At 44.6% G+C, this 24,191-nt stretch overlaps 1 protein-coding gene across 1 annotated transcript in view; it reads right to left on the bottom strand.

The window, feature by feature from the left end:
- LOC8035950 (plexin-B) overlaps nucleotides 1-24,191 on the bottom strand; it is a 147,484-nt gene that overhangs the window by 34,446 nt on the left and 88,847 nt on the right. The window contains exons 14-15 of the mRNA XM_042291226.1: nucleotides 15,658-15,803; nucleotides 10,490-10,595 (exon numbers count right to left, since the gene is read on the bottom strand). Coding sequence (XP_042147160.1) covers nucleotides 10,490-10,595; nucleotides 15,658-15,803 — 252 coding nt within the window. The remainder of the gene's footprint in view (nucleotides 1-10,489; nucleotides 10,596-15,657; nucleotides 15,804-24,191) is intronic.

Consider the following 24,191-nt stretch of genomic DNA (forward strand, 5'->3'; position numbering starts at 1 on the left):
ATTTGGCTCATAAAGGAATTTAGTCTTTCACTCGCATATATTGATCCAGCTATACCGTCGCGTTCTCAAACTTTCGCTGTTTGTCACCACCACTATTGGTGACAAAAAGCCAGAAAACTGAAACTCCCATAAAACTTCAACTTCCTGCTGTGCGGTTTTTTTTGTTGATTTTTTTGCTGCGGTGCTGTTAAGGTTTAGTTTTTCCAGAATCGTGTCCGGTACCCAACAAATGTCGACACCCGAGGTAGACACCCGTGGTTGGTCGACACAACACCCTGGTTGCCGCCGTCGCTAATAGATTGCGGCAACATTTTTTCGGAGGAAGAAGAGCGGGAACGGAACGAGCGGCGATGTGCGCAGCAGCACGAATGGTTCCGCAACCGCCGCGAGGCCGCTATCGCCTCAAGTTCCACTGCGTCAAGCGCTTCAGATTCCCTTGCGAAGGAAAGGCAGATCGCTCGCCTGGAAAGCCACCGTCAAGAGCAGAAACTACAGCTCCGCTGCTCTTCCTTCTTCACCAAAGTAAAAAAAGATAAAATTTTTTTCTTTTTTTTTGAAAGAGGGGGGGGGGGGGAGGGGGGGCTGGATAGGTGCGTTTTATTTAATCGATTGGGCCTTGTATCTGTTTGGGCTAATTACTATGGCAAAGATGAAAATAATAACGACGCCTTTAACAAGAAAAAATAAAAGGAACCGATAGACTGGGCACTGACTTAGAAACTTGTAGTTAAAGTCAACTTCACACTTTCAGTTGTAAATCAGAACTCGGCCCATTTGTTGATTTTACTTCTGGGTTGTCTCTTGCTTTATTACGATATCCGGTTATAGTTATACTGACCTACTCCGATTAGTCTCCCCGCAATACCCCTTCTTTATAGAAGAGAACCTTTCACGTACATAATTTAATCATTATTCATACAAAATATCGTTTTAGTCTGTTCCTCACGAGTTTGGTATAGGCATTAAAAATAACAAAAGACGAGTTCTTCCTTTTTGGCGTCAGAGTTTCGGACTCCAAACTGCACATATTATTATTATTTTTATTTATTTGTTTATTTGACAAAGATCTTACCTCGTTTCTTTTTTTTTAATCTCTTAGTTGACTTTTTGAGGCGACGTCTTCAGTTTCAAGTGGGAATTGTAGAACCCATGGTGGTTCTCGCAAGACAACGCTTAGTCTAATAAATTTATCTCGACATATTTTTATTTAAAAAATAGCCTTATATTCCGACAAGACAAGACACGTCACGATTGTCAATCCCTCTCCTCCTCGCTACGTCCCGTCGAGCTGGTGAACCGAAGCCAGGAGGAGAGAAGCGAGGCCGCTTCTTCTCATTCCCAAATTTTACGGAAGGAGAATGACGTCAGAAACTTCGCTTGATCGCGCCCTTCTTTTTTTAAAAACACTGCCATCAGTTTGACATATCGTAGTATGAGTGATGTTTTGGAGTGCGTAGCGTTCTGTTGAACGCTTCTGTGGACTTATTTTGCGAAATACACATTTCAGTTCAGTACCCCTTTAAGGACACTCTTTGAATCGAAACAGGAATCCCTTTATACAAAATACTTCAAGTTATAAAATGTTTCCGAGGGAGATGAAAACAGATTACAAAAATAACATAATAAAATAGGAAAATTATACTTCTAAGCCCGGTTTCGGTATTAGTATAGTTTCAACGATCAGGAACGCTGTCCACAAGATAGGCGCACACCATAAACCTAAAGAATAATTGCGGCTTCGCACGACACTTATTGATCGCACTCTCATAGGACCCCACATTCATTCCAAAATTGAAACCACCTGTCAAAAACAAGCGCCCTTCCTCCTCCCCCCCCCCCCCCTTTTACACACACAGAAAGAAGCACCTCTTCTAATAAAACCAAAAAGGAGCAAACAAACAAATGTCGACACTCCTCGAGGGCTCACGACAAAGCACGTGGCAGACAGCCAGCGCAGTACATTCCGTCCGCGGTGCCACGGGCAACGCCATCGCAACTTTCATTACCGAAGGCTTCCGGCCACACCAGCCTCGGAACTTCCATTCTGCTCTCTCCCACTCCCCGACGTCCAGGACCCGTTCGCCCTCGTTCCCAGCAGACAAATGAAATGCTGCCTTCCCTGCCCCTCCCTCCCCCTGCCAGCTTCGGAGGCCTCGCGAGTGTTCGACCGTAGTTGGGCCAGCGGCTTTACCCAGCTCCCGGCAACAAAGAAGACCCAAGTTTCCCCCCTTTCTCTCCTCGTGACAGAAGCAATTAATGAGCCATTTATCAAGCGCTCCTCCCGTATACCTGTCCACGTGGCCGTCCATCCCTTCCGAACCCCTGGCCCCGCGCTGCCTCCCTCGGGAATTCCCGTCTGTTTAGGTGGCCGCAGTTAGCGGCTGCAGCGCCGGAAGCCGTTCCGGAAAGTTTCTGCGGTTTTCGTCACCGACAGAGGGGGGGGGGGGGGGGGGGGGGGGGGGACGCTTTGTGTTTCTCTACTGGACCGGTTTGCTGCTCAATCGGATCCAATGATTGCAGCCGCAGGCGGCCTCAGAGTTGCAAAATTTTGCATAAGATGGCGCCCCCAGTCCGACCACATTTTGTTGCCAAGTTAGTATAGAATTATTCATCGGCCGGTTTGCCGGTGAATGCGGGTGTCTCTCGCGGCGGTTAAAATAGCCTCCAGAGGAGTTTGGAGGTCACGTGACAGGCTTCAAGGGGGCAAGAAATTAAAGGTACCTGCGTTCCAGGCACAAGGCTGCAGTGAGTCCGTCCTCGTTTCGAATATTCGAGTCCCATTTTGCACGCACAAGGAGGGTGAACAGGCTCGAAATATAAAGGAAATGAATCTTACTCACGTACTCAAGGAGCAACGTGAAAATTTATATATGGTAAAAAGTAAAGTTTGGCGAGAATAATATTTAAGAAAAGACACGGATTCGGTTGTCACGTTAGGTACTTTCTCCTCGGGGACCCTGTCACGTGACCTCAAAATTACCCTTGTGGTTAGTTTACCAGCCGGAAGAGATACCAGCATACACCAGCAAACCGGCCCAGGGATAATTCTGTACCCACCAGGCAACGAACTCTGGTTCGACAGGTCGCACCATCTCATGCGTAAATTTTGCACCTGTGTCACTGCTCGCGGTCGCATTAATTGGACCCGATCTCGAGCTCAAGGCTGAATACCGTGCAGAACTCTGACGCAGCACTCGCGTCCCATCGTTTGGTGGTTCGGCCTTCCCAAAGTTGCCCATTTTAGCCACCAGTCGCGCTGACTAGCAACCGATTAAGGCACCTCCTGTTCACTGCCTTGGGGCTTTAGGGCACTTTCACGAGACACCGATTCACTTCAGGCAAGTCCTGGATGTCTATACTGGTGATCACATTTCCGCTATTTAGTCTCTATTAGTCTGCAAGTAAACAATTTTGAACGATTCTTCTTTCGAGTCGGTTTTGGTTATGCCAAAACACAAAAGCATGGCGAGTGGCTCCGAGGACAACAGAACTCAGAAACACAATCATATAATTAGGGTTCGGAGTTTTCGGTTTAAACCGATAAAAACCGATAAAAGTACGCCGAATCCATTTTCGGAAATTCGGTTTTAACCGAAAAAGGTCAGTTTGTAGGTTCAGCGTTTTTGGTTTAAATACATAAAAACCGATAACAGTATGTCTAATTCGTTTTCTAAAATTCGGTTTTAACCAAAAAAGGTCCGTTTTTACGGCCGCGTCGAGGTGGGTGGGGGAGGGGTATAGAGAGAGGGGGGCTCGACACTGTGTGAGGTTCGACACTGTGTGACGTCTTCGCGATTGCCCTCTTCCAAGGTTCAACATGCAACAAAAGAGGTCTTGAATCGGCCTTCGCGGGACATCTGTGTCCTTTCTGTGGTCAGGCTTTGTGTGTCAAGTTCGTCCTAAAAAAAGTTCGGATGTGGGCTGTTGTAAGGTTTTTAGCTTCATGCACTTCAGAGGACATCGAGGAAAGCCTTTGAAGCCTTTCTTAACACCCTCTCTCAAAGTTCCCTGTAATTAAAAACATAAATACAATAATTTTTTTTTGCCATTCCGTTGGTTTTTGTACGGTCATCACCTCAGACGGTCATGTCGTCAGAATGGGAAGGAAAAGAAGCACGCTGAAGATTACGTCCGCGAATTCTACGATTCTGAGGTGTGTCCTGATGGAAGTTGTAGCGAAGACCACGTATATATATGTGCCGTTATTTTTTCAGTGATCACAAATATCACAGCTACAAGGATCATCTGATTCGGTGTCCGATGGTGTTCCTTTCATTTCACCGAAAAAGACTGGTAAAATTTTTGGGGAATAAGTATACACCGAAAAAAACCGAAAATTAAATTTTAAAATAAACACCGAAAAAAGTACGCCGAATTTTGAACGAATAAAAACCGAAAACGCAGAACCCTACATATAATTAACATACGTTTTTGTTTTTTTATACATTAATCCATGTTTTCGTCGTAGTTTTTCTATGGACATGCCCCTTTGGTGCCAGACGAGCAGACGACTCGAGCGCCTACTCTACCCAACCCGGAATAAAGACCAGTGCGTATAAAACGGAAGCAACAATGGATGCACTTTTATATCGCCGACTACCCCAGCAGGTGGACTTGATCCTCCAAAGCAAGCGAACTCGAGTGAGCTAAACACACTAGAAGGCACAGGCTCCGTGCATGAAAGCAAATTTCAGTGCATAAGTACGTCACCAGAAAAAACTTTATGGAGTGAAGAGCTCACATGAATTGTACTTCGTTTTCTAGAGTATCGTTCGCATTCACGAGTTTTTATTAACGGTTACTTTCTTTTAAAACGATTAATTAGATGTCTATGCTTCATTTTATGCATTGTGTTTGGGGCTATCAAAAGTGACAGATGACAAAACGTGGCACTACGCATACTACAGAGAAAGTCTGAGAACACCAGGACCTTTTTGTTGTTGTTGATGTTTTTGTTTGATCTCAGAACGTTATTTTATGTTACATCCAAAGAATCTAGCTTGAAAGTAGGTTACAAACCTCGGCACAAACCAATGTCTAATTGTTCCCCGTTTTCTTAGTTATCTTTGATTCCCTCTCTCTTCCTCTCTGTCCTTATTTCTTAACTTCGTCATAAAATATAAATAAATACTGACAATACATAAAGCAAACAGCAAAGTTAAGGTTCAGCATCTTTGAATTTCTTGTCGTCTGCCACTGTTTTGCCACTGAAACGAGAAATCAATGTACATCTTTTTGACAAGCAAGCAATCAAAACTCCACAAACCCAAGGGCCCAAGTTGAGGCATCCTCTCATCCTCGCGTTTACCATTGATATACCGAAAGAACAAAGCTGGAAAGTTAATCTGAAGAAGTAAAATTTCAGCAATGAGAACTTACCCCTGATTGCAGTCTCAGGGATGTCCCGGCAATCGGAACGCCGTATCCGAGAAAGCAACGAATACGATACTTGGATAGTCCCGTCTCTGCTCACCCTCTTCGGGGGGTTCAGTTCATACCGGAAGCTATCGCCGCCTTCACTCTTCACTAAATTTTCAGTTCGTATTTCCCAACCAATTATTGTTCCGAGAAGTTGCAGAACATGTTCAAGGTACCAGGTTGAAAAGTTTGAATAATCTCACTTCCCGTCTCAATGAGACATCAAATGTCTTGCAAATAGCGGCTTCCGTGAGAACAAAATTGAACTGAAGAAAGGAAACTGATAATGAGAGTGAAATCCACCGTTACCTCAAATGCAGGTTTAAAAGAGCTTGGAATGAGCACGTAAGTACTATACTCCGTCTTACTTTACGTGTGAGCGTAGCAGGAGCTACAAGTGCGAGCTCCGGGCTTTCAGCGTCCCTACCAGGCACGCACCCTCGTGCAGTGCAAACACTCTTCAGGGCTACTTGATTGCGCTTGTAGCATCGGCTGCGGTTCAATTTCATCTGAAACGAAGTACAGTCCCTGTACTTCATTCTTTCAAAGCGATTGCGTGTGCTTTTAGAGAGTTTTAGTGGATGTTTCTTTCAGGCCACGCTATTTGTCGCGCGAGCTCACGCTGCCACTTCGATGCATGCTCTGAAGCGCGCGCCCGTAGAGGTAGGGGGACTTTGAAAATTATCTACTTAGAGTGCCTAATCTATTGTGTGCTCGTACCTGACGTTCTCAAACAGGCAATAGAAGAAATCGGGATCAAGTCTGCACTGGGGCCACTGCACTCCGCTCACCTTTAAGCTGAGACTGCAGCCAACGCCACAAGCGGGAGAGCTCAAGGTCGTTGCTTTGAAGCGTTCTTCCGCAGAACGAGCATTCGCGCTAGAAATCCACGTCTCAAAGCTAGGAGCCCGGACCAAATTAAAACCTTATCGCGTGAGGGGCAGGTCACTTGGCAATGTCAGGATTTCGTTCCATAGAGCGCTCTATGGAACCAAATCCTGACATTGCCAAGGGACCTGCCCCTCAGGAGCTAAGATTTTAATTTGTAAAAGTACGCGGAGTGTAATTTGAAAAACTATGCGACAAGTGTTTTGGTCGCACACGTAGTCACGCTTGTTGCTTGCTTATTGCACATACAAAACGTTCTCATAAAAATCACTCCGCTTGGAGCCACGGCGCTTCTACTTCATAAGTGCACATACAAAGCAGCAACATGCGAATATTTAGTTTGACAAGTTTTATAAACAACAACTCGGCAAGAACTTCTCAGAATTAAAAAAAATATATATAATTCCTGAAACACTCCTCAACTGAAAGCGCGTTTACGAGAAAAATTTTCAATGTGCATTAAGTGCCATATTTAAAGCTAATAATAGAGCAATCATGTAGCATTCATTAAAAAGCAATTACAATTACCGATTAATACTACGTCTCGTCAGAAAGGCGTTAATCCCTTTCGACAAATACGTTTTCAACCAAAAACAAAATGCCGAGAACCGCTGGCGGCATTCGGAAATCAATGTATGGGCTCGAAATTGGACGACAGCGTTGAGTAAAAATTATTCAAATTATTTTAAGCGTAATCTCTTCGTCACGAGGGAATTCCACTCGCTACTTTCGGCGATGACCGCCAAGCCAAAACGAGTATTACATCCCCGAGGCACTCAAAAAGACAAACGCGAGAAATAAAGCCCCATGCGGTTTTCGTTTCTCGAAATTGGTTTTATGGCGCACGAGTGGACTCTGAGAGAGGATGCCGCAAGAAGGGGGAAGGCAGGAGATAGCGGAAGCCAGAGAGACAGAGGGAAAAGAAAAAGCTGAAGATGGTGCGAGGAAGAGCAAAAAAAAAAAAGGAAAAGAGGAACGATCGAAATTTGAAACATGCAAATCCCTCGCGCATCAGCTGGACGTCGGGAATTTGATTTCGTTTCGCAGCAAATGGAATTACCCTCGCGAGAGAACGGTAGCGAACGAGCACGCTGCGCCGGGAACGTTCTGTGTACACACTTCGGGCACACTCGCGCTGAAACAAGCTTTAGGCGAGGTGAAAACATCAAAAAGACAAAAAGACGCGCGCACACAAAAAGAAAAAGCAAGAACGACGGTTGATTGCCGCGGATGTGTGATTGCCAAGAAAAGTTTTGAAAGAACCTCGATTGGGAGGAACATTTCAGTTGTCATTACCAGAGGGCTTACTTTCCACAATAAAAATAATGCAGGCTCGCTCTGTGTTGCAATCATTACATTTCAAACAATTTTCCATTTTAATAATGCGAGGCTGTAAAGAATAAAGACGCCTAAAGAGTCCAGCATCAAAGGGTATTCAAAGTTCAAAGGGCTCGGCGAGTCCAGCGGGAATGCTTATTGTTCTTGACACGCTGCCTCCAGCCCCTCAAAGCTTGGCAAGGTAGAAAAGGGTGAGCTTCAGCCCTCTTGTCTAAGTTTTATTTTTTCAATGCATACACCTTTCTTGTTTACTGTCGTCCACAGCCACCGTTATGGGCGACTACTAAAACATTTTATCTTGCAAATATTAAGAAGTACAGGGACGCATATATCCTTAATGTATTCTATTGGCGGGGCGACTGCAAAACTGTGTGTGTGTGCGTGTGTGTGTGTGTGCGTGCGTGTGCGTGCGTGCGTGTGTCTGTGCAATGACGTGAGAATATAGCGCTTGTATTATCCTAATCTTTCAAATGAGCGAGGCAGCTCGAATGGTAAGGCTTATTGTGGCCAATAAGCCTTAAAAGACATTATGCAGCCAACACCGTTAAAACGGGACGCAGCGTATGATATATTGGAATGATATCAACATAGCCAAGTTACTTCACCACATTCCGTTTGTTTCCTACAGAATAAATAGATGAAGGATGCCTATTGAAATCACACTTTCAAAGCATCATTCATTAACCCACGAAACGTGGTGCTCCGTGAAGTCGCATTGCCGCGTTCAACCACACCGTACGTCGGGGAAGCAATAATTGTCTCATCCTAGGCCGCCTGAAGACGTCACGGAACAAAGTCACTGTCGTGTTTTGCTATCCTCCATATCTTCTTTAGTAAACAAAAAAAAAGCTCTCGAAAACTATCAAACTTTATTCCTTCCGCTTCTGCATGAAGTCAATGTTGTGGAGGGGACGATGTACTATTTTCTGATCGGCAGAGAGACTTGAATCGGACGCATAACGCTTCTAACTTGTGGTCCTGATTTCTGAAGTTGCCACTCACAATAAAGCACATAATCTTGGCTGTACTTCAATGCAAGGCAAAACGGAGCCCAGTTACTATTCGCGTAAGCGTGCAATGGCGGTCAAACCTCCCAGCTAACAGCATCATTTCGAAAGAGCCTAAAATAATCTATTGTTTTGTGGGGGTAAAAGAAGGCGACACATCCTTATGTAGATTTGGGTTCTTTTGTTTTTTTTTGTTTTACCGTTCAAGTTATTTCGGTGCATCTCCCAATTCTTCCAATGGCCTCGTATTAAGTCTCTGTACCTCCCAATGACCTTGTACCAAAAGTGAGAATAATGCAAGTTTTGAAAGACAGAACCCTCGATGTTTCCTCTTGTATCTACAGAACGCACATTTTGTTTTATTGTTTCATTTAATACAATCTAGACCGGTGTGAGACAGATAGCTAAAGAGCTCTCCAAGGGCTACCCACGTTTTTTTTCTTTGCTCTTTTTATTCGCAGTTCCGTGTCGTCGCTTAATCCTCTCAAAGTCGCTAGTGGGGGTTTAATCCTTTTCACAAGATTAAACCCAAAATGTCCGTCTGGTCTGCAGAGAAGTGTCGCATTAGTGCAGAAATCTGCCGTAATCCTGAAGGTGTCAGGTCGCCGAATCTCGTGTTTCCATACATTGTTGACGCTAATTCCGAGCAATCGCCGCGCTCAAATTGGAGGTATGGACATGGACTGGTATGCGCACCGCTCGAATTTGTAATTATAAACACACAAAGCTAGTGAAAACATTACACTCGAAATCACGAGATCGGCCTGAATTTTATAGAAACGGGGATTCGCGTTCCTAGCACCGCGGCGAGAACTATTCGCCAAGGGTGTAAAAAGGTTGCGTTCCCCCAGCGATGTGAAACCAATGTCAATATTGTTAATAAAATGATTTTTATCTTGTATTTTCAGACTCTTTCATTAATAAGAGAGACCAGTTTGAGATATTTCAGGTAATAAAGTTATTGAGCAAAAACTTAAGATGCAGGCTTCCAACACTCAGAAGTCAGCGGTGCACATTTTCTCGCCATGGTATGATCTCACTGAAGAAGGAAGTGATCAGTGCGTTGATATTTTAAATAGAGGGTATAGAAAAAAAAATAAAGCAAGCGACGTATTGTGAATTTTACTTACAAGTCATTACAGAATTATAAAATGTGTATATAAAAAACTGTAATTAATGTCGACTCGGTAGAAGTGATGCAGTTATGGCTAAACGACAGCAAACAACGATGGCTCGAGATACAAAACCACATTTATGCGAATCTAGGCTGCTTAAACAGGAATTTTCACTGCATTGTAAAAGACAGACAAGAACAAGCCTTAGACACTTCCAAGAGCTCTAGATATGCGCGACAATTAAATTGTGGCTGACACAAAATACAAAACTTATTTTGCAAAAAAAAAATTAAAAAAAAACTTTCCATCTAGTTGATTTAATCTAATTAATTATTCTTACACCTCAAAACCCTGTCAAATATCAGGCTAATCTTACGTTACAGGTTCATCGATCAAGACGGCGACCCACCAAAATCATCCGTGCACAAAACGACGATGGTAATATGTTTTTCAGTATAGTTATTTTTGCAAACGTTCTAACTAAAAAAAAAAACAAAATTGCGAGAGAATTATTTTTAAAAGTAGACATGGCTTTGGTTTCTGGGAATGCAGAGGACTTGGGTATGAATGATTTATGCGGTCAGCCAAAACAATCTACCGCACGAGACCGCGTACAACCGGGCAGGGTGTCAACGCGCGAACCTTTCATTCAAAAGGGGATTTGTCCCGCGCAAACTGCGCCAATAATACACCGTAAAGGCGAGCCGCCAATCAATCAATTACCTTGTAGTGAAACTTTTCCTGCGCCTTGGTGATGCCCGCTCGATTACCGATCACGACGTACGTGGCTTGAGCGCCGTGCGGGCTTGGCTGCGTTCGGCAGACCACTCTGCAAAAAAGAAAAAGAAAAGAATGACACCCACACGCGCAATCATTTTTACACTTTTAATGTCAGAAACCCTTTCAGTTCGTTCAAAAAGTACACGACACCGTAAAACTGACTCCGGTGTGTTTTCGCGCGGAGATGGCAAATGCTTCATTATTTATTGCGCTCGGCGGCTGCTGGCAGCGCGGCGCGCTGCTTTGTTTCGTCACGGCCGCATAAATAATAAGGAGCGCGCAGCGATGGCTCGCTATTGCGCATGCGCAAGTCGCCGGATTTGATGAAGTTGGACAGGTCGTTCGTCATGTGGACCCAGACCGGCGAACGGGGTGGGAGAAACGAACCGCGGCTTCGGAAGGGGAACATGCGAATTTTATAAGCCGTAAGAATTCTAAATCGAAACGACGGGCAGCGGCTTTGCCACCGTCGCCGCACGCGGGTAGATGTTAGATCAATTCATTTGACGTTAGACGTATGGCGGATTTTTGAACGTTAAACCTCTACCACCATTTTTTTAAAGATGTGTGTCTGTGTATTTTTTTTTTTTTTTGGCATTTGAGATATTAAACTGCCACTTTCTTTTTCCGTGAAATTTTATTTTAGTCTTCTAACGTCTGGTCGTGTGTGTGTGCGTGTATGTGCATGTGTGTATGTGGGTGTGTGTGTGTCCGGATGATGAGATTGGTGTGCCGCTAGAATGTCGGAATTGTGTGGCGAATATTGAATTAACGTCGGTGCGCACGGGTTCGGTAATGTGGTTAGCTTTGAAGGTTTCACTGGGAGTTTGGTTAGGAGTTGTGACGAAGATGAAGATGGCATCGGATCAAAATTGCAGTAAGACCCTATGCGTCTAGACACTGAAAGATTGGTTTATAGTTGATTAATTATAATCAAAGTTCTGCGTTCTGAAAAAAAAAAGTCCACCACCTTTTTTTTTTTTCTTATTGAGTTTAGGATTTTTGAACGAAGTATAGATACATAATAAATCTAATAGTAACTGACGGCTAATTAATTGCTTATATGTTTTTTTTCTAGCAGTGAATGCATTGAGTTACTTTGCTTCGGTATGAATACTTTGCTCATATGTTTTTTGTTTTTTTTTCATCTAGTGATTGTTATGTTGTCATAAGATATACCATGTGAACAGTATAAATTTAAAATAAATCCACAATATACAGAAACTTAGTTAAAAGCAACAAAAAAAAAAGAAGAAACGATTCACATTGTTTTAGCGACTCGTACGCAAACTTGCCGATGCCTCCCAATGATTATTACGACCAAAATATTTTAAAAATCAAAAGCTCCCTAAAGAACAAGAGAAGTGCGTCATCTCGTCCAGCGTTACCAAAGCTAACTTGGCACATGTGGTGCACAAATATGCGTATAACACGAAATATACTGGCATACTACGTCCTTGCGCAGTGCATGTAGGAGGGAAAGTAAAGAAGTGCGTAAAGTCATTACCGGCAAAGACTAGAAGACGCAAACATATACACACAAAATAAAAGTGTAAGGTTATGCTGCACTTTCTTGACTCGATTGAACTAGCCGATGTTAAACCAGGTGTACAAACAACGAAAGTTTTAACATCGCATCTTTTGAGCCACCTGGTTGATTCCATCGGTTGTGCTTAATCTTCGTGTGAGACTTGATATATATAACAAAGTACAAAACTAGGACGAGAGGATTTTGCTAAGTGTACGTCTTTAATACTACCGGACACGTATTTATTTATGCTGAAATAGTACGTAGCGCTAAAACCTTCAAACAAACAAGATTAAAATATTTTACGCTTTCAAGAAACAGTGCCAAACTTTCTACTGGGCAGTGGTATCAACTTCTCGGTTGTGTAATATATGCTAAGTTACTTTAATTGTGAACTTATAGTTCACTACAGATGTGTCTTTAGATATATATTCGATCATTCTTCATTGCTAAAGTTAATGGCGGCCATCAGTCCTATCTTATACTGTATCCTTCTCGTTTTCTCAAATGATACTTTTTTTTTTCTATTTTTATGTCCACATTACAGAAATGGCGGTTCTCTGCCATATTTAGGTTACATTTGTTACACGCTATGAATCATGCTTGTTGTGTAACATGCGATTTTGCTAGTTGTTTTATTGTGCCCTTTTATTTCATTTGTCATTTTACTGAATGTATCCTTCACACTGTTGAATGTTGAACTAACTGTTCCACTGTGCCTTCTTTTTTATGTTTTATTTTTATTTTTGCTGAATCTTTTCATTGCACTGTTGACTGTGGAACCGTTGGGGGGGGGGGGGGGGGGGGGGGACAAAGACTTTGTCAGGCTTCACGCCTTTATCTCTGACCCCTGGATGGAAAAACCCATCAAACAAATATAAAGAAAAAAACAGTAGTAGGCGTACGAGCAATGTGTTGCAGCTCATATAGTGCTTTTTACCATACCCTTCCCTCTTCTCTTCTACTCGATTTCCGCCATCAGACACTAAGTAATCTTTACGATCGCAGACGTCATTCCCAACCTTTTTTGAAGTCCCTTTCGCTCTAACCCCGATCACCAGCCTAACCAAGACAGTTTCCACCTCAATTTTTTCATTCTCAAAACAACCAGACATTCAAGAAAGAAAAAAGAAATATAAGATTAAGCTTTGTTTACAGTCACAAACACAGGGCACAGCGCAACAGTGTCCGGGAGAAGTGCACCCGAGATCATATACCGCAGCAAGATACAAAGAAAAACGCCCAGATACTTTGAGAGCACCGCGACCCGGGGGCGACTCGTGTCGCGAGACGCTGGCCCAAGAACCACTGATGTGTCTAAGATGAAGCCTAATCGAATCACCGGGAGACGAATCTTCATTTTGTTCTTGCCTCCCTGTATTCTTTTTTCTTCATCTTTCTCGTCTGTTGTGACGTCCGTGTTTGTATTTAGGTACCTTCCATCTCGACGGGCTGTTCGCTGGTTGCTTCTCCATCGGGTCAGAGACGATCCATTTAGGAGGAAATTAGATAATGGAAGTAGAAACAAGGCTCCCCCATCTGCCCCCCCCCCCCCCCCCCCCCCCCCCAAGCACGCTAGTGCGCCTAGATTGAAGAGTGCTTCCAACGAGCTCGGCTGAGGGTCACGCGGTGGCTTATGGGCCATGCTTGCGACACTCTACCTGCAAGGCGGTGACGAAACTTCGGTCTTCTTCAACCGACATTTCGCGCATAAGCAAACCTTATAGTGCTGAATTTTGCCGCTTCGCTGAACACCACCGTAGGGCAAGGTTTGGCACGGATTCAGCGTCAGCGTCAATAAAAAATAAAACGCCGAGTCCCCCCCGAGCGCCGACGCGACCCTCGTGCTCAATCTGCATCCACTGGTAAGCCTTCCTCGTGGCACAGGAAATTCGGTACAAAACCCGCAGTCAGAACCGTTCACACGTTACACAGAAGACGCAGTGTCGGATTGCAGGCCACGGTGACCAAATACAACCCTCTTTCAAAATTTCGAAAGGGTGCATAGATTGAAGTGCGGCCGCCATTAATTGGTCGGGCACTGTGAACTCGGAAAAACGAATTCCCCACGGTCTGACTCCGCGCCCCGCCTGTGCTCGGCGCGGACTCAGACCCAATCACCGGCTTCGCGGCGGAGAACGACGTAACCAACTTATTGCGGCCGCGTATCATCTACGCATCATTTCCACAATATGGGAAAGGGTCTATTAGAAAGATGTTCGATTCGTACGTATGTATGCTTCCAACATGTGTACCGACCGTTCTTGTATGTCCAATGTGATTGGACAGGCGCTTCCGCCTCTCCGCCATCTTTCCTCCCCGTCACGCGACAACGCAACGCATGTGTACTTGCAACCCATGTACGCAGGAGGCGACCTCCGTTCGGTGGCAAACGATCTCCGCGGTTTCGATTGCTCCCACTCCTAAGTTTAGAGGCTCTCTACCCCGCACGCTATGGCCTCTTCTTGTTGCTGGCACTTCTCCCTCCCGGCGACGCGGGCTAAAGGTTGCAGCTGTAGTCTTACTTTTGGGGGAACATCATTTTGTTGCCCTCCGGCGTTAATTGAAGAGAGAGCTCGTCGGTCCCTGTCCTGACTGGCCTCGTCTCTCGAACGCTCTTTCGGGATATCCGTCTTAGATGGGGCCGAGCCCTGAGCGCTTCGTAGCTCGCCGTACGTGCTGACAGCGAACGAAGGACAAAAATACTTTTTTTTTTCTAGCGAATTAACTTAGTCTTTAGTGCCCCGTTAGAAGAAAATGAAGAACTTCTCTGGCGTCACATTAGTTTACGCGTAACCGTTAGTGAACTTGGAAAGCCATGGATTAAGTAGATCATCTTGCCTTGCTTGTTTTTGTTTTTTTGTTGTTTTTTTCAGCGAATTTTTGCATCCTCCAGTGACCCTAGTGCATCTAGGAGTGCGTCAAGTTTCATTGTCTTTTTAATTAAGTTGCGAAAATTATTTCCGTGATATTATCCTAATAGCCTTCGTGATAAACAGTATATCAAAATAACTTTACATAGAATTTCTTCGGAGCTAGCTCCCGCCTCTCAGTTAACACGTTTAATTGACGATAAATTAGTAGTATGCGTTAAGCAAGCTGATATAACCACTAACGTCTGTGGTGAAGAAGCAACTCACACTTTTGTACCGAGACGATGTTTGTTAGCATATCCAGAGATTCTTTCAAATTCGATATTCTTTAGACATCATGCAGGGACACCATTCTCATATCGATTACAAACATTTCCCCTGTTGACACTCCATACGTGCAGTCAGATTTGAGGGCGCGTACTGCCGCCTTGTGGGCGAAATCGGTAGCATGTGACCCCGGCATACTTATGGTAATAAAATAAAACTAACGCAGTTTGGAAGATGTCTGAATGTATATATGAACGAATACCTTTTGAATCCTTATATTCGAACGATGGCTCGCGCCACCTAGCCGCGGTGTGAACAACCTTTGCAAACAGCTGGTCACGGCTGTTACAGAATTAAACAAAGTTTGGTTGACAGAAAAAAAAATTAATAAAAACAGGCTCACATCGCGCTATACGTATGGCCGTCTCTGGGAGTGAATTTACCTGACGGAGACGCTGTATTCAACGGGGACGCAAGGGACGCCTCCGATGAGAATCTTGTCGCGGATCTCTTCTTCGCTCGTTCCCAGATTGCTGCCTTCAATGGTCACCAGGGTACCCCCTTCCACGGGTCCGTTCAAAGGATGAATCTGCACGAGGAAAATAGAGCTGTCGAGTGTTTGTTTATACAGCGGAACGTTGGTCAGTCCCAAATGGGAGAAGAATGTTTCCACAATAAACGAGAAATTTAGCCAGTGCAGTGGTACCGCTGCTAACCTGGCGACTTTGACGCTCACTGCGCATTACTGATACACAACCGCAAGCCGGCACAATGCTCATCCAGATTGAAATGAATGAGAGAGGAGACGAAACCTAGGGTTCCTGCAGGTTCTGCAGCGCGATCGTTCGCTGAACATGTTCGGAGGGACCTTCGGTGTGATACACCACAGTCGGGCACCGAACACGCCGAGTCTGCACACTGAGATTCACTGTGCCATTTATTTTCAGATAAGTAAAACGGATGACGTGTAGTAAGCCTTTAATTTCTAATACGAATAAAACTACCGCGAGAAATAAAATGGGAGTTGTTTTCATATCCAACCTACCAAAGGCGGAATGGCAACACGCATCGGCGAGCAGCTCTGAATTAATATACGTCACTTGAAAGTCCTATGGGATCTAAATTTTGGTAGCAGATCACCTACACGTACAAACGTTCAATGCGCTATGCTAACTTCGGTTAGAATGGTCGGGATTCGAACCCGTGAACCAGGTTCTAATCCTGGTCCCGCGAACCAGCAAACTGCAAACAAACCTGCCTGCGGTTTCTTTTCTTTTTTTTTTTTAGCAATAGATAATTTTTTAAAGATCATAATTACATATTTATGTAAACATATTTGTTCATCTAATTTATTCTTCGCGCAGGCATGCATGCGTGCTCGTGTATGGGTGTATGGTCGTGCACCAGTCTACAGGCACACGGCTGAGCACCTCATATTTAAATTCGCAGCCGAATGGTGATGAGCGCAGTTCGGTTTTCTAAAACGTAACAAGTTATATGAAATAGTCAATAACATCGTACAATTATTTTATCGAAATATGTCTGCAAGTTTGTGCCTATGCGTACGAGGCGATGACCATCAAAGGAAAGGAAAACCCTGGTGTCAGTGCACCATCAGTGGCATGAACTGACAAAGACCTTAATTACCTTCACCTTCCTACATGCGATTCTTTCAGTGGTTTACTGTCAGCAACTTTCTCATTCTTTCGTTCTGCTATTTCTTAGCGCTTTGAACGTAACTTCCTCTCGCCGTTAAGGAAATTTTGTTCTTGGAAAGTTTTTATGTGCTGAAAAGAAACAAGAGAAAGAAACGCCTTGTTTTTCTCTTCTGTGCGAGTATTAAAGTTGCGAGTTAGCGCTTGCTCCGTCAGTGTGTGGAGCGAAAGCTCGCGCTGCAGAAGATCCTGGGTCCAATCCCAGCCCCTGCCTGTTCCGATCTGGATGAGCATCGCACGCACCGGCGTGCGGTCGTGTATCACTACCGCGTGGTGCACGTTAAAGATCCAAGGTTAGCGGTTGTACTGCACTGGCTAAATTGCTCATCCACAGCTGGGAGACTCGTCGCCCGTTGAGGTAGACCAAGTTCTAGGCTGTATAAACATACACACAACCTGTTAGTGTGTACTTCAACTTAGCGCTATTTATTGGTAATATGCATATCCACCTAGCCACCTTAATATGTTCTAAACAAAAAGAAAAACACTTTTTGGCGTAGTTGCCTTTGAACACAAAACTATAGAAGTTCCCTTAAAACTAATGATTGTTTCGAAAAGAGAACAAAAAAGCGTTAAAAGTAGATAAAGTTTGATTTTTCTAGAACAAATATATTAAAGAATATTTCTCCGAGTAGCACTTTTCCTTCGGTAATTACTTGACCAATTATCACGTTACACATGTGGCATAACGTTTTATTTGGTCAATAACGTTAACAAAAAAAAAATAATTGTATCTCTTAAATGACCTTTTAGAAATGTACTTTTTCTAAAAAAAAAAAAAAAGAAAAACTTAATATTTACTATAAAAGGTTATGGGTATCCAGCAACGGTTTAACAGCACAAAAATACACTCCCTTTCCATGTTGGGGCTTCGTTAAGCCCTATTTATCCCATACTCCGGGACAACCTTCCGAAGCAACGAAACAAAAACAATGGGCCCTCGTGCGCGGACTGCTGTTTGAGCGCCGATCAAAGCTGCGCACGCGTACTCCTCGCTTTCCTTAAAACCAACCCCAACTCCAACAACGCACTCTGGCCAAGAAACAACAACATCGGCTCTGTTTTAAAAAAAAAAAAATGAAGCTCACCCAAAAATAGCAAGCAGAGCACCACGCCGCTCGCGCGCGCGCTGTACACCTTCGGCTTCTTTCCACTCACGTGTCCTTACAACAGTAAAACGACGCGGCCGGCGTCCAAGGTCGCGCGAAAGCCAGGCACCCCGCCCATAAACCAGCGCCGTCTGCGACACCGGGTAAACGAGCGACGCGTACGCCTCGCCACCGGCACACTCACGTCCGGTTGAAAGGAAGCGCCACGAAACCCGGAACCCGGTCTCGAATTCGCGACGCGAACCCCTCTCTATGCGCCGTCGCCGCCAACAGACGTTTACGATGGCCCGATTAGATAAAGCCCCCCCTTCCCAAATTACCATGAGCGTATCCACATCCATTGGTAGTCCACAAAAAAAGGGGGGTCTAGCAAAAAAATGTTTGAGCAGTAAAACGTTTCTCTCGGGGAAAAAAAGCGGTCATCGATGGCAGCGCGCGAGAAGCGACTTTGCGAGCGAATCTGCGCAGGGGACCGTGAGCGAGCCGGCGTAGAGCCGACGTAATTACGGACCTTCGCCCGAAAAGTCCGACAAAACGCAGCTCTCGCACCGCGCGCTGGAGAGCGCGCGCGACACGGCGAGCTTCGCACTGGCAGTATACATTTACTTAAGTTATTTTATTGTTTCGTTTCTTTGTTCCCTTTTCGGCGTCGCATGCTGAAAACGAGGCTAATTTATTTCGGGTGAACTGCTCTGTTTACCCTCCCGCCCATAGGCGTGTGCGTGTGACGCTGCTCCTCTTCTCAGTTGCGCTCACTGGTTGCTTTGCTTTGTTTTCACAGTGCATCACCTTCGGCAGCGTATATAGACAGCGCGTAATGTAGTCACGTTACTTGTAACATCTTCTCCCGCGTCTTTAAAGAAGAATTACATTTTAATTTCGTTTTTTGTGTTTCTGGGCGCAATTTACGTGAATTTCGCGCTCATTTCAGACCCCTTCAGAACCGGAACTGCAAAAAAGATACGCTAATAATGTTAAGTTTCTGCCCTGGCATAATGTTTCTTGGAATATGGCGCTTATGCATGCCTGTAACGTCAAAACAGTAAAACGTTTGAATCCATGCATAAAAAAGTAACGGAACAGAGTAAGTACGTGTCTTTTTCATGTGTGACCGTAACGGTAACGCGTTCCTTTTATTTGCAAGTGACGAGTAAACTATTTCAATACGTCTCTTTTTTTTTTTTTTTTTTCTTCTTCTTTTCGGTACCACCTACATGCAACACTGGTCTTAGGTCTCCAGATGTTCTGCCGCCGTCGTTCCGTTGCCACGGGAACAGTCGCGCGGCCGTCTGGAAAACAAAGGCCACCACCGAAACCCAGCGCACTCCCCACTTCGCGGCTAATTGTTGGCCCAGGGAAACACACCATTCCTGTGTTGGTGTGTGTGTCCGCGCGCGTTTCGGCGCTGGTCATTGTGAGTTGGCGCGCGTGTTCGGTGTAAGCGCGCACCGCCTCCGCGTGCGCAGCCGAGCGAGCGGCAGAAAAGAACTGTGTGTGTGTGTGTTGGGGGCCCGTGGGCGTACGACCGAACGTAATACATTATTGGATTGTCGTCCCAGGAAATCCGAAAGGTTGATAACATTAGTTCCCCGTCGGGACGCAGCGGTTCGAGCTGAAGAATGGGCTTTTAAAGGGAGGTGTCGCCGGCAGGGGGTGACGGCGGATGGATGCCTTTCGTTTGTAGTCTTAGCATGAACTAACTTCTTGGTTCTACGCTGTTTTTTTTTTTTTTTGTTTTCTCCTTTCTTTGCAGACGAGATGTGGGTGAATTTACTTAGTTTGCTTTTGGCGCTTCCATAGCACGCATTCGGGAAGGTACTTGCATTGTGTATGTCTGATGAGCCTTTAGTATAGTTAGTAACTTTATGTATATCCGCGGCATATGAGTGGCTGATAGTAGATTACGTTCGTATGAATAAAAACCGGCCTTAACTTTATTAAAACTTTGTTTAAATACGGATACGTGATATACAAATGAAAAATCTTGGGGTTAAATTTTATGGCAGAACATATATATTTTAAACTCGCCGCTGAAGCGTCGGGCCCACAGAAAAAACAAGCCTTGTTTTTTTTGTTTTTGTTTGTTTGTTTTTTTCGTTTTTTACTGAAAAGTTAGATTTTGCTTTTTCGATGTCTGTTTTCTAAACGTTTCAAACATATACCTATGACTTTTTTTATTACAATATACACAGAAACCGCGTTTGCAAACATTAGCCTTCAACGCTAAATTTAATGACTTCTATCACATATAGGGACAGAGTTAAGAACGTCAGTTTGGTATAATAGCTGCACTACAAATAACTTGATATTACAACTTCTATGTTTCCTTAAAATTGAGGAATCATTTTTATCGCGGCATTGATTACGAAAAGGGAGATTTTAAAGAGAGAATCGAAGCTTCTTGACTGATATAATTAAAAATAGAAAGCATCTGAAATGATGAAATATTTTATTTGGTATAGAGTTATTGGCTGCGGCGGACGCCAATACACGAATATAATGTTAATAATGAACTAATTATCAATATTGGCGACATCTAAATAGAAAATCTAGGCCCTAGTCAAAATAGTGCCGTAGAAGTTGGTAGATATTCCGGGAAAACAAATTTGTTCCGCACTATTTAGTGGAGCGTTTATGCTACCTAAAATGATACATGCCACAACTAATATGAATACAAACCATGCACCGAAAAGAATCCCAAAGTTTAACGCGTCTTTGCTGCAACCACGTGACCTCATTAATGACTTAGCCGGATAGACATAGTCATTATTCACCACTGGTTCTCAGAAGGATCACTTCAGGTTTCTTCAAGGGGGGACATTTGTAGTTTTTGTTTGCCATAGTTTCGGCATCTCATTGACAGGCTAAATTCGCCCTGAGTATACCAAACATACCTCAGTCTTACAAAAAGGAAACACTATATCCATCTCACTAAACGTTCCACGCAGGCGTGACGCCACCATGACTATAGTTCACCAGGGGAGAGGCGCCATTGCACCAGATGACTCGTGTCATCTCGTGCTCGCACTACAGTTCCCATGATCCATGCTGCCAGCGGCGACGTAAAGAAACTAACTACCTAATATCCGCCTACTGTCATTACATATTTACAATGACGGAATGAATGCCAAATTAGAATGTGCCAGCTCAGGCGGATATGTAAGAAGCTAATAGGAGTATCATACGTAATCGGTTCGCTAAGTATCAGAGAAGAATTACTTCATTACATTCGTCAAGGCCAGTAACGCTTTCCCGATATATACATATATATATATATATATATATATATATATATATATATATATATATATATATATATATATATATTATTTCTGAAGTTTTTTTTAATTTTTTTATCGACAGTATAACCAATCCAAAATTGCACGTTGTATGTCGAGAATGCATGAGGAATAACTTGCCAGATGAAGTACAATGACGAAATTCAAAGTTAAAAAAAATCGGGTGTTTTTCTTTATTGACTAAAAAAATACATCTAGATAAAGAAGAAAAAGTAAAAACTAACGCATGCTGTTCATCTCTAGAATGCATTCTGTTTCCATACACTTGTAAATAAAATTTAATATGTATGGACAAAAATATTCGGACCAAAAGAAGGGCAATTTAAAGACTTATCGATGTTCTTTATGGTTGCACGATTAAAATCTTGATTTGTTCATCGCAGTATAAGGAGGCTTTTGGGTATCCTTTGCAATAATATTAAAAGCATTTTTTTCGCATTGCGGCACACCACTTTCGGTCACTGTAAGTGGGGTTTCAAAGGCGGCGATTCTCCCATGCCCAGAACCTTACGTTGCCTCGTTAGCGAAACGGACCTGACAGGTAATCTCTCGAGGCCGGACGGGGAACCGACCAATCGAGCATTCTTAGCCCGAGCCCGAAAGAGAAAATCAGGATTTGTGGCCCGCCAAGCCTCGGGAACCTATAACTGCCCGCATGTCCCAAAGGGGACCCTTGATTGGATGAGGACTGAGGGCGGGCTTAATTACGACCAGCAGCTCTATCCAGAACCCGAATGCCTGGACGAGGAATTTGCGTATCCAGTTGCTGCCTGATTCGGACAAAGACACTGATTGCTAAGCTGCGTTGGGCTTTTTTTTTTATGTTGTCCCCGTTGGGAAAGGTTACACAATGTACTAGAAGGTCATCGCGCTCACCGAACTCCATAGCGCAACACTAACAGGCTTAGTTGCCAGGTGCCTCTGCGAGCTGTTCTTTACTAGAGTTCCTGTATAGCTACCTACGGTAGCAGAGTTGCGCATTCAGCCTCGGCGGGTGGCCGTAGCGCCGGCTTTCCCTCACGCCCTGGATGCTTTGCTCCTCACGTGACTAAATTTGGCGAATAACGGCGCCGCGCATGGAAAACAGGAGAGGAGGAAAAGGAGGCGGAAAGCAGGGGAACATACGCCGGGGCGCGAGAAACATCGGCGGAGCGACCGTAAAGGTGGCTTTCTTGCACGCCACCGGATGCTCTGCTCCTCACGTGATGGGTCTCGGCGAATAGCGGCGTGGCCGGCGCGGGGAAAACAAATGCGCAACCCTGGCTCCCGTAGAGAACCTATACAGGAACTCTATTCTTTACGACGGCTAGGGCGGTCGAAGACGGTTGCTGGTTGCAACATACCCGCGTTGTGACAGCGGTGAAAACCGAAACTGCTCGCTCATATCGTACCCTTAGTCCGCAATCAAACTACCCATACATTATTCAAAAGACACCGGTCACTGCAAAAATGTATGGCATGATCTGCGGAAGTTCCTCGCGTATGTTCCAAGCACGCTTGTTTCATTCCAACATGTCTTCAGACAGTCTTTGAATGAACAGTGTGAGAGCAGCGTCATACAAGGAAGAAGCATTCCTCCGACAATATCTGCAGACTGTTTCTTTTGTCTGATGTATTTGCAGTGGGTCCGCAGCTTTACGAAACAATAAGTCCTTCCTTTTCTGGCGGCTTGTCCCCAGTATGGCAATATTTGTCGTGTCAATACATAGAGCCAGGTTGTAGAGGTAGCACTTTGAAGTCCTTGACGTTTGATACGGCATACCTAGAAGTTGCTGATAAAGGGCTGTGCTTTCGTACTTTGATATACTCCATTTGCCCTTAAGCTGAGACAGCAGCCAATGCCACAAGCGTGATAACTAGAGGTCGCTGTTTTGAGGATTTGAGGCACGATCGAGGGTTAGCTCATGCTCGTATTTTGGCTGCAGTCTCAGCTTTAGGGTGAACAAGGTATAGGAGCTTTCCGTGATGATCTTGATGACAATGGTTTTCGGATAGACCGATGTCACTAAGCCTTCTACGCATGCATGGCGCCGCCACAACTGTAATTTACAGGACGCAGGTGCTCGTGCACGACGTAGCTTATGCCGCCCCGTGCTCTGTTCGCGTGGACCTCTATCGGGGTTGTCACGCGTGCAAAGGGACTATAGGTCCCGGAAGCATGGCGACAGCGGCGGCGTAGACGTTAGTGTAGGCAAACTATACTCCGTTCAACCTTAAGCTGAGGCTAGAAGCTCCGTCTTTAGCGCGAGATCGCTAGCTTCCGCAGTGCTTTGGTTGCACGTGCCTGCGCGTTCACACTCGTGTTAGCCAAGGCAGAAAGCTCGAGCTGAAGGCGGAGCCCCTGTTCTCAGCTTATGGACGAACGATACATAGCTGTGGAGATCAGTCTATTGAAACAGTTCTGAAGGACGCTACCAACAGAATGCGGTGTTAATCCCGCAACTATAGGAAGTATTCACTGACGGCCATAGCTGTGTGCGCGACTACTGAGCGCGCGCTGATGGCTAACTTCCAGGGTTTTTTTGCAACGTGCATTCCACACCGTCGAAATGGCCGGTCTTAGCAGCATATTAATGGCGGCTCGTTCTGAGCATGCGCTCTAGAGGGCACCCACAAATATGGCACCCAGTGAATACTCCTTATACTCTATTTCATCTTACGGTGTACCGCAGGAAAGGCTATAAGCGTGAGCTCCTTTCCCAGGGGCATATCTCGGCGGCATAAGCTCTCGTGCATTAAGGGCAGCTGCCGACGCTATCAGCTCGCGCTGTAGTCTTCGCTGCGGTACAACATAAGGTGAAACGTAGTATAGTATTGCCTTCATGGCGCCTTTTTTTTTTTACCAAGAACTTAT

The sequence above is a fragment of the Ixodes scapularis genome, unplaced genomic scaffold (assembly GCF_016920785.2).
Source record: "Ixodes scapularis isolate PalLabHiFi unplaced genomic scaffold, ASM1692078v2 PGA_scaffold2__306_contigs__length_199485367, whole genome shotgun sequence".
In the NCBI taxonomy this organism is placed as follows: domain Eukaryota; kingdom Metazoa; phylum Arthropoda; class Arachnida; order Ixodida; family Ixodidae; genus Ixodes; species Ixodes scapularis.